The 12,292-nt window shown below is 34.0% G+C and overlaps 1 protein-coding gene across 1 annotated transcript in view; it reads left to right on the plus strand.

Moving 5' to 3' along the window:
* Positions 1-10,474, plus strand: part of LOC123697741 (ski oncogene) — a 48,884-nt gene extending 38,410 nt beyond the window's left edge. Inside the window, exon 2 of the mRNA XM_045644279.1 lies at positions 9,734-10,474. Within this exon, the coding sequence (XP_045500235.1) occupies positions 9,734-10,246 (513 nt within the window). The 3' untranslated portion in view covers positions 10,247-10,474. The remainder of the gene's footprint in view (positions 1-9,733) is intronic.
* Positions 10,475-12,292: the final 1,818 nt, after the last annotated feature.

A 12,292-nucleotide genomic window follows, 5' to 3' on the forward strand; every position in this document is an offset into this window, starting at 1 on the left:
TGTGGGTTTGATCTTGAACACGCTTTTTAAATTTTAACCGACTTTCATAAACAAGTGGTCTGAAATACGCTTTAATAAATAATCATTATTATTAAATACTAAATAGCAGGGTCATCTTACTAGTAATTATTTGAAGTTGTTCTTGATACATTTTTCTTAATTAATTAAAATTTAATCCATCTATACAATTTCAGCGTATAAAAGCGTATAAGATCTTATTTTGATAATACACTAAATACTAAAAAATATCCTTTAGATTGGATGTATGTTCTCTTCGACATAATATTATTTATCAAAATTAGTGTTTGCGCCACAAGTTTGCGCTAAAACGATATCAAAAGCCAAAAGTTGACAAGAGTCGGAGTTGTCATCGAATTGTGATATTGTTAACCGTTTAAATAAACAGTATTGATTATTTTATCTTTATAGAGATTAAGACCAAGGCCGTAAATTACGATAAAGATATTTTGGCGAAATATTTAAGACAGACGTGATTTGAAGTAAGAATTGAGTACATTATTATTTATTACTATAATTATTAACTAAAAAAGTATTATGTGTGTCACTAGATACGAATTATTACCTATATCTTATCTGTGTACATAGAACATTTTGAATTATCTGTGCTACATACATAACAAAATAACAAATGGGGGATTGAAAGTTTGCAACAGATAAAATATTATTTTAAATTTTAATCGGTCGTGTAGTTTGATTCAAATCTTTAGTCACTGAATTAACATTTACTCTAATTAGCTTTACTTTAGATTAGATTTAGATTGTGCAGCGAAAGCTTCATTCTTATTTACCACTAGCTGTGCCCAATGGTTTTAACCCCAGTCCCCATTGCTCCGTTTCTGTTGATCTAAGCGGAATGATATATAGCTTAAAGCATTCCTTGATAAATGGGCTATCTAACACCGAAATCATTTTTAAAATCGGACCAGTAGTTCCTGAGATTAGCGCGTTAAAAAAAACAAATTTTTCAGCTTTATAATATTAGTATAGATTTGCGATATTTACGCGCCTAGTATGTCAAGTGACTATAAAGCACTCTGAAGTGACTATGAAATACATTTTTACTCTAAGGTCACTCAAAATGTCACGCCGATGGTGGTAAATGTCACATGTCATGATATCGATCTCATAGTGTTTATTTATTTATTTAAACAATTAGATTACACAGATCCATTTATGTTAGTACGAGACTTAATAACTAATGTTAGTGAATATTAAAAAATTAAAAATATACTCATTATTATCAGTTGATGAGGCACTCTATGCGTAAACTTGTCTCTTTGAATGGACAAGTTCACGCACAAAGTGTCCCATGAAAGATGACATGTATCGCTCCGAAATGATCATCATGAGACTGTTGCGACTGCGCCGCACTCTATCTAAAGTAGACGCTGTTTTTCTGCGTATAATCGCCCAGAAGTCGTCAGTATGCGCATTAGCAAACATTCCAGACGCACTGCAGTAGCGAGGCAGTCCCAACAGCATTCTAAACGCATTGTTATACATGACACGCAAGGCATTAAGCGATCTATCAGTATAGTCAAACCATAGACTACCCGTGTAGAAATTTTGACAGTAGGCTTTAAAAAGCGATCGATTCACATGCTATTTGTCGCATCGGTTGCGATTGATCTTTTTAGGAAGTTTGTTTTTTGTATAAAAATCGATTAAAATACCTACGCTGTTATAATATTGTACATAAATAAGACGATAAATATTTATTAAAAACTTGAAAACTTGGAATCAATTTTCTCAGTTCATAATCAACATTTTTTCAATTGTAAAGATGAGGTACCGAAATATTTTAATAATAAAAAATACGGTTAATATAATAATTATATGAATAACGGTTTACTAAAAAGCAAGAGCATTGAAAACGCATTGAAAAAGCTTGTTATTTTGAAATAAAAAACGGATTTTAAATTTTATATATTCGAAAAGATTTAGTACGCTTTTTAGCATGTTTTTAGGTTTTGTCCGTCGTTTTTGGGCATATAACAAGTACTTAAGTCTTGTCTCGATAAGGGCAGTGGGTGGGATGTTAGAAAGTTGAACATGTCAGATAAATACATTTAACCGACCTCAAAAAGGAGGGTGTCGTTTTGACATGTAAGCATGTGTTATAACTGTATTTTATTTAAATATTTTCAATAGAGAATAAACAGCTGTATAAGTATTTATGTATCTGCAATTACTTATTATTACTGTCCTAAATTTACCTCAATTTATAATTTGACGCATTGGGTTTTGCGTTAAAAACCATCTTCAAAAACTAAAAAAACCTTTGGAATTCTCAGAATTTTTTTTATATATTATTAGTAACATTTTCTATAAATATATAGGATCTACTTATCTACAGTATTTGATCAGCATTTTCCATACATCACGTGTAGAGATTTATATATATATATATAACTATATACAGGTATATATTCAATAATTGGTTCTGAAAGCATTACAGACCCTTTGAGTGATTCGCAGAAAATGCGAGGTCGTGGGAATTTCGCCGGTAGAAATTGGTAGAAATATCATATTTCACATGTAATTAAATGAACGTACGTAGAATTGAGTAAAAGGTAACATTTAGGGTGAAAATTATGTAGCAGAAATCTGAATTTGGTTTGGTAAATTTCTTTCCGTGTATGTGTGTGAACATTAATGATATAATCATAGGGATATTAAATATTTATATATACTTTACATTTTTTTAAGTACATATGTAATATAAATACATATGTATGATGTAAAATTGTATTAGTAGAGAGATACGTGCAATAAAAAAAAGACGGGTTGCACTCCGGGAGTGCCGGCAGAAGTGAAAACTTGATTACATATTAACGTTCAGCATGTTTGATATTTTGGAATGGTGGGAATATAAGGGCTAAAAAAAAAACATCCGTCTTACGCTCTTTCGATCTGGCCACGTGTCCTGACGCGAGTTTAAGATTTTATACCCAACGCCGCTAAAGAAGTTTTCACTTCAAAAACCTTGTTTTTAAACTAGCTCCAATCCGCGGCTTCATTCATTTTGTGTCCGCATGAACAATAGACTAAAGATCTAAATTCTAGACAATAATCCACATCTATGCCATACTTCAATCAGTTTACATGAACCTTCCACATAAGGACTTTCGCTATTATACTACTTTTAGTAATAAGTAGCCCTATTAGGGCATGCACCCGGGTTTACCCGGTTCCAAAAAACCCGGGTAAACCCGGGTTTTTTGATGATCTTGAGAACCGGGTCTGAATAGTATGAAACCCGGTTCTCCCGGTTCCGACCAAAATATTAAAATATAAAGTATTATTTATATTTTGCTGCATTATTTTAACAAATTTATTCTATCTGGCAACGTCAGACTAACGTGCATCGCGAATTTTCGGTCCACGCCTCAAGCGTGGCTCTGATTGGTTATTTAACCTTAGATGCTATAAGTTTCCTACGGGTGTATTACCAAAAAAAAAATTGGCTTCGAAAATGACAAAAATTAGGCTACTGAAATATTTTTATTAGATTTGTCGTGAATTTGAAAAGCTGTTGATTTTATTGTTTCATATAATGATGATGTTTTTGTTTTTGGTATTATGCTGAAATTTATATCGAATACTCAAGTCTTCGGCCCCTTGATGCTGTGAAAAAGTCAAACTCACAAGCCAACGCATCAAAAGATACAGCCGTAAATGCTGAAAATTTTCGCAAATTTCGACATTCGCATGGGACTCAAAACCTACAGGGTACTTCCATGAACACAGAGCCTTTAAATTTGGTAAAAGTAACGTCTTATAACACAGATAAAGGAAAAATTGCTAGAAACATAAATTTTAAGGTTACAACATTATTAAAAATAGGTTTGTTCGGAGCCCTCGGAGCGCGAGTCCGACTCGCACTTGGCCGGTTTATTGCTTTACAGTTTGCAGTTAATGAATAAGGTTTAAGTTTATATGTGATATTACGATAACAAGGTACTTTTATAAGACTAATATTTATCAGTCTTATAAAAAAAAAAGAGACGTATTGAAATTTTGTTTCTTTATTAATTTAATAAAATAAGACACAAGCCGCGTAAAATAAAAGGCCCATCAGGTACTTTTACAGTTACTTTTGTTTAATTTCGTTTTTTTTCCGAAGTATTATAAAAGAACCGGGTAACCCGGTTCTACCCGGTTCTGAGCTCGATTTTGAACCGGGTTTCAGAAACTTGGAACCGGACTCGGTTCTGCATGCCCTAAGCCCTATATGTATACCATAGTATACCTACTGGTATGCCAAAGTTTTCATGTTCTAATTTGTAATTTAAATCCGGTTCAACCCGGATAGAGCCGCTTATAAAAAGGGATTTCAATAATATACCTACGATCAAGCAATGCATAAGTATTATTATAACTATTATAAGCAATACAATGCTGTTTCACAACTCAGACTTGTTTTCAAACGCTCCATAATTCATGTGAAGCTGCCTCATTGATTGCTAAAACTACTACGTCCAGGGCCGGACTTCTATCCGGGTTCTTTTTTAAATAAAATAAAAAATTATGTCGCTTTCATTCATGTTTAGGATTAGTTCGTCTTTCTCTAGGATTATTATGTGGTCTTAGTAAATGTTATTTAACTTAAGTAATGCAGGCATTTCTGTTGTATAGAATTAAATTAGTGAAAGACATATTTTATTTCATACTTTAGTTACAATCGACGCGAAGTTTAAGCGCATTTTAAGTTCTGTTAGGATTTTGATAGGATTTTTGAACAGAAGTTTAAAATCTTAATACACGGACAAAAAGCAACGAGAACTTGCATTAAGCATAGTATCGTAAATTTACATTTTTAGTCTGAATCCTTCTGAAATAAAAAGCAAATATTTATATCTAATAAAATCTTTTACGAAATTGCGGGGAAAGATTCGAAGATAACCATAAATAAGTAATAAATTCCAACTCACTCCCATCCATTGACAAATCACAAATTAAATTTATGAATCGACACGTAAGCCAGCCCCTCTTGTGCCAAGAGGCATTGAAATTCCCCTTCGGAGATAGTAGCGAAAAACCCACTGAATTTTGGCAAAATTTCAAGCGCTAAACAATTGCTTAGCTCGCGTGAAATCCGGCACTGAATTCCCTTGTGTTTGCGAATTTGTATCTTAATTCCATTCAGTAAAGCAGAACGTTGAATGAACTAAAATTGTACGTCTAATTCGAGCGGCGAACTCTAGCGAGAGTGTACGCTATAGGTATGTGTATAGAATCGATTTTCGCGTGGGACGTCTGTGACCTTGGCGCCAGGGGGTGTTGGGGTACGTCGGCTTTCGTAATAGATATTTTATATAGCTCGTAGTAAAGGGCCCGGGCAGATAGTGTAATGGATTTTAAGTAATTTTGCTTTTCTATGTAATATATTAATTTGAGTAATGTTCTTTGGCAGTTCTTTTAAGCGAATTATATTCCCCCAGAGGAGGAAAGAAAATTGTTTTTCGTTTTAACTGTGTTTAACGATGACTGTGTTTAACGGGGGCCTTGTTATAAAACATTAAATAGGTACTCCTGTTTTCAGCCACCTCATCAATTTTACTCCAATAAAGGCTGTATAAATTTGTATCCAGCTATTATTTATTAATGTAAAATAGTTTCTATAAGTTTAAATTTACACAATAAACATACCGTTCAAAAGAAATAATAAGTATAGACTAACTACACGTTCGACCAGTTAATTACCGTATGTTAATACTTATATATAAATCCCTTTATATTCAAACACATGTAAAGACTAGTACTGCCAGTCCAAGGTTCGTTTTCCTTCTAATGTTATTAACAAATTAGGCAGTAATAATCGGGCTTTAACAATGGAAACCTGGCAAGGACTTATCCGATTTAAGGATATTATGATTTGCTTCGCCAATTTACATAATCTTCAGTTGAGAGGATCAATATTTTTTACGATGCCCGAAATAAGCTTATTATATTGGAATATGTTTATCGAAATAGAACATAATTGAACAGTCATATAATAAGTCTATCAGATCTTTTGACACGATTTATGTGTAGCACATCTTGAAGGCTTATTGCAACGGCAACGATACAAACATGATACAAATGTGCCGAAATTCGTATGTAATAATATCAACATAATATCATAAGTTAAAGAAGTATAAAAACAAGGGTAAACTTATTATTGATTACTGAATTATTCCAAAACTATCGTAATATACAATGATAAATTCCCACAAGAATAAATGAATATAACATGGCGTACGTATATCATTTTATTTCGTACATATTTATGTGCAATAGATAAATCGTGTTCTTGAATATTTATTCTGCCTTAGAAACCAAGATCTATAACTATGATAATATTATGTGAGGAATATAAATAGTTGCTGTTTTGAATACGATTACTAAGTAGGTACTATAATATTATAATACATAATAATGTTATGTACGTAAAGGTATCATCTAATTCACTACATATATGCTATTTGGAGCAAGAATAAATCTGGTCCTGAAAGCATTTTACAATGCATAATAATCTGCAATAATAAAAAGGACCTATTCATGACACCAACACGGCACCTGTAAGAAGACCTAAATATTTTTCAACATTAACAAACTTATCTGAAGCAGCTGCATGTAGAAAATAATTTTATCTAGAAAGAAGTAAAAAAATATCGTTTCAAAAATTACTATTGTCCGCCCTTGGCAACGAGTTTCCTACTTCGATTACGAGTGAAAAACGTAACAAAAGGGGACTTTTAAAAATCGTCGTGAAATACAGAACGGTATTCTCATTAGTAGTACTTTGCTGAGCATTATGCGCTGTTAACAATGGCTGTACTCCTACACTGACTGTATATCTACAACATACATATAAATAACTACTATCTATTGTATTGCATCAATAGACATCGATATGGGCCGAAGAAATTCTATTATAGTATTTGTTCGTCGTCTATTTACCTATTTAGGTTATTTGTAAGTACAATTTTGACATTATTTAGCGCCAATATCGAACTGTCAAAAATAATGGCTGTTATTTTAAGTAATGGAGTATGGTTAAGAATATATTTTTATTGTAGATGGTTATCTTTATCATTGTCTCCTGTGATTGTCTCTATAAAAATATTTACATGTATCTATAAATAAAAATAGTCCGCTCAAAGGCTCAACCCAAGATCCATCGACAACAAAAACCATAACTAGCAGACGACACGTGCGTTCGCACAGAGTCGCTAAATTATTCACAAGTGGGTCGTCTACACCACTCCGGCGCGACCTCTGACCCACCTTCCCTTGCGACTGGCAATATCGCAATGTGCATTTTATGCTACGTGTTTTTAATACGAAAATGTTGGTGGGAGATTTGAGATTCAATATGAAATCACAATTTAAAAATTATCAGAAATATTTAATAATGTATGAATATTATTATCTGGTGTTCACGACTTATCAAAGTCGTATTTTGGCTAATGGACCGAAGGATAACCTCTCAAAAAACCAGATAATCGTGTCTACTTTTTATCTTAAAATATTATTATTTTAGTTTTATTAACATTACTTCGCCAGACTATAACTTATCAGGAGTCAGGACCTATCACTTAACTTATTATTGAATAATTCACGAATGTATGACTTTCTTTTGTATAAAAAATAAATCTCATTATCTGCCCAAAAATTCAATCTCGTTCTGAACAAATTCATCAATTTTTAATTTTATCTCAATGACATTAACTATGAAAGTGTTGTCGCCACTAAAATAGAGATTCCTTTACACGCAAAATCAGCTATCGATCCGTGTTTTCGTATTAGCAACACGGCTTGCGTCAGGGTGAGCTTGTCTGGGGGTCGTCTGTGCGGCCCCGACCTACGACCTACATAGCACAACCCACGTCTGCCTCCCTCAGCTTACGTAATGTTGTGAATGTGAATACCTTTCGCGATTATGATGCATCGTACTTCCTTTAAAGTTTGTTACCTACATATTTTCTTTGCGGTTTTTCAGTTTAATATTATTTTAACTGATATAGTTCATTGTATTATCATTTTATTGAAGTTGGTTGAACTTTGGCACATATCTAATATATAAAAATCAATGCCACTTTTCGTTGTAATTCCATAACTCGAGAACGGCTGAACCGATTTCGATAATTCTTTTTTTATTATATTCCTTGAAGTACGAGGATGGTTCTTATGTAGAGAAAACGTTAATATGTACCACGGGCGAAGCCGGGGCGGACCGCTAGTAGTTTCATATAGATAGATAGCCGGGTTCCACGCGTGTAGCCGCGATCTATTTTTTACTTGGGTTTTATGTAGCAGTAGGTACCACCTAGATGATAAGTTTTTTTAAAGATGCTCTGAACTCTTACAAATGGGTCTGCAAATTATGGAAGTGTCTCTAAAAATTCGTTGAAGTTTTAAGTTTTACACATATAGTACCTACTATTTTACGAAAACTTTTACTTTGTTCCGTTTGAGAAAACATACCGAAATCGACTTTCTTTGATTTTTGCATAAGTTTAGTACGTGATACAATTATTATGCCTACGATGTGGGAGGTGATATCCAGACATTTTCAGATGTTGTAACCATTATCAATAGTTATTGCGGTCGCGCCTTAGGGTCGCGCCATTGTTTTTGTTTTCCATAGATAAAGTCACACCACCTTACATTGTAGATAATAATTAATGTCAACTGTCAACAGTTAAAAAAAAAGATATTTTCCTTGCTCATGACATCACTACTTATGAATCTTTTATGAACGTACAACGATTTTTTGTTTTTTTTTAGGTACCTTATGAATATAATTTCTGTTAGAGAGGAAAATGCTCCAAAATTTTCGTATTGTAGCGAACTTTGGGAAAATATTTTCAATTTTCATTTTAAAGCCGCCTGTGAACTATAGATTCACATTTGTTGGCGTAGAAGGCGTGGTTCCAAGATGCTTAGTAATGGGCAATTTATTCTCCTTTTCATAAGAAACATTTCAGAGAGATGGTTTCCGAGATAATCCATTAATTATTCTAGAGGTTATTTTTATTAAGTTGGTCTGTATAAAGGAATATCAAAATGAAAACATTACATTGTTCTAATTAGGGTTTTCCTTTGTTCTTATAAAACTTAGCTAAAAGTTTATTCATATTCAATTAATTACACATTTAATTCATAATAATATAATACGAGAGTCATAACATTTCATAACTCTCCCTTCACTAAAACCAAGCCAAGAGGGTTGTTGATATTTTAAAGATTGTTTAGTGAAAGAGTGTTTAGTGTTGACTTAATAATTCTCGTTCATTCGTAAAATGTCTAATGCTTTTAGTACATGATATTCCATGGTAAACAAGTTGTTTATGTCGCCGGTCAAGACTTTCATCTCGACAAGGAGATAAGCACGACCTCTTTGAGCATCCACGTCAGTGCGTCGCAAATTAAGATATTTACGACGTAGTCATCTACATAGAACTTTCCATTATGTGAGATGTTATCTCATTAAATTGATTCTTAGCCCGCTTGTTCGCAAGCTAATTCCTAGAGAATTCTATGATTTTGAATACTTATAGAATATAGAATAATTGACCTCGTTTATAATAACTGATCTGTATGGTATACCTATATGGTATGGATATACTTATGCACAAACCCTAAATTTTAATGTTCCCTATAACATGATAAATCGGTTGTAGAATTTTCATCTTGTACTCAAATCATTTTTTCTCAATTTCAGGTGGTCGAGACGATCGTCTGCAAGCCAGAGCCGCCAGAATCGCCGCCGAAGAAAGTGAGGAGTGAAGATTTCGGCTACGCGCTGTACCTCGACCCTTACGCCCACCTGCGATGCAGGACCACGCCCGCCTTCCGACCCTGGGGCAAGAGGGAACCGGAGCTCCAACACCCGGAGAGAGTGGTGCGCTTGGCAGACTGCACGCGGTTCGAGCAAGACTTCCAACCGAACGTCGCGCTCAAACCTCTCACTCCGCCTGTCGACGATGTCACGTCATCGACCTCTCCGCCCCCGACCGATCCAGAACTGACCGCCAGGCTCCTCGACGCTGAAGCCAGACTGACTGAAAGAGAAAGAAGGCTCGAAGAGCGGGAGTCAGAGCTGGCCCAGCGCGAGGCTCGACTGAACGAGCGAGAGAGGGAACTGGAGCGGCGCGAACGTGCAATAGCTGAGAAGAAGATGGAAGACAAAGCGGTCTCGCCGCCGCCGAGTGAGGCCGAGCCGCCGCCCTGTTGACCGACGCGAGTGATTATGAGGCTTGTGACTATGTGATGAACGCTTCGCGCTACAGAGTACAAAACGTTGAGGTGCTGAAACGTTCGGCGCCACAAAGCGCCGTTCACCCTCTGCGACGTTAGTCTGTGACACTGTTTACTTAAAACCGAATGTCGGTTCAAATCTATATAATATCCGATAGCCATGTACATAAAGGAAGTACACTTTTTTGCGATTACGTTCTCTGTATACTGTTGTTTTCATATAATCTTTTCATGTGCCATTCTCAGGGTAATCCCGTTACCTTTCCGTAACCTCACTGCTTTTTCAATAATAATAAAATACTCACGTAATGTAATAATAGTTTTAAAGTCTACAACCATAAGCATAATTTATACAGGGTTATTTTTAATATAACATTCTTATACACAAACTTTACATCTTTCCCATTCTTTTGTACATAGACTAGACTGCCAATATAGTTATTTTGTCGTACCTATTTTATATTTTAAGATTTCACACAAATAACTCTGTATAAAACCTCAGATATACCAAATAATTTTGAATTAACTCATTCATGACATGTATTAACTTACCTCTGGAAAGGTTGTACTGTTTTTTTATCTGTATTTTCTGGGAAGCTCAATAACAATCTTTCACAAATCCATAATACGATAATATGTATATATAGGACGCTTAAATTCCAATCCAAGATTAATTTGTTGTAATTCAGGAAATAAATCAAATTTTAAATATTGCTGTACTGTTTATAATACGTGTACAATCACATTTGATCTTAGTATGTATAGGATCGGCTTAATTAAATATAAATTGTTACGTTTATGTCCTGGCCGACAAAATTTATATTATATATGAAGGGTAAGTAAATCCCGCATTCTACCTCATTGTAAATAAAATTATATTTGGCTAAATTAAGAAATTTAACGTAAGCATTTTTTCTTTACACGTATATAATTTTTTATTGTACTTTGGAGCAATAATTTAATGTGAAATCACTGCCTGACTTAAATCTAGGTAATGATTTTTCTGTCTATATAAAATTTATACTTTAATACTTGGTATATTCGGTTAAATATCTCCCTTACATCACAATACATTGTTTATAAGTTAGGCTTGTACCATCTACCCAATGAGTTTGCGTTCTAATGACAAGGAAGGTATTTTTTTACGAATTTTTTGTTTTCTTACGAAAGGTATGTTTCATGGCGAACAATTGCCGTTCATTTAAGATATATTGGGTCTGGTCTATTTTTTCATGATTCACAAATGACTTCACTATTGGAAAGATAATTTAATTTTAAAAGAAACTACAAGTTTCATCGTTTTCTAGTATGTTTATTTCTATATATTCTTGTATTGTTTTCCACTTGGATAGTTATTTGTCCTAGTCGCGTATTTTGTTATTAAGGGTTTCCACGTGGAATTTTCCGAGAATAGTCTAGAATTATGGCAATACTGCTTTTATTATTATATATATAACGACAAGACAAGGGCGATATGTAGGCGTAATGCAGTCGTTATAACTCTGTCGGATTAAAAATCACTGCAATTGTAAATGGCATTAAGAAGTCATGGTACCCACGCAAACTATTGGGTAGTTGGCTAGGCAAAGTACGCATTAACATTAGCCAGTAACAGAGCATTTTTTGTAAATAGTCGTGACTGAGGAGAGCGTTTTTTGTAAGGCGACTCCCGTATTGAAAATATGTATGCCGTGTGATTTTCGTAGTTTACTTAAAAAGTTTAGACAATGGTTCGAACCAATAAACATTTTTTTACCGTTCGGTATTTTTTTTATATTTTGCGTTAATGGATTCCAATTTATTGGCTGGGCAGTGGGCAACCCCACTTCTGTGCCTGGCACAGATAAAATAGTGAAATGAAATTTCACGGTCGAACTGTTTTGGCAAAGCTCAAAATATATGTAGACACTTGATGTTTTTTTCTTATACATTATTCTTTTTATAGCGACGAGTGCTATAACGTAGTTGTTACAATACAGTTTTTAGTTAAGGAGGTATCTCTAGTCAGAGACGTTTCGAGAAA

Source organism: Colias croceus, chromosome 15 (assembly GCF_905220415.1).
Source record: "Colias croceus chromosome 15, ilColCroc2.1".
NCBI classification, from domain to species: domain Eukaryota; kingdom Metazoa; phylum Arthropoda; class Insecta; order Lepidoptera; family Pieridae; genus Colias; species Colias croceus.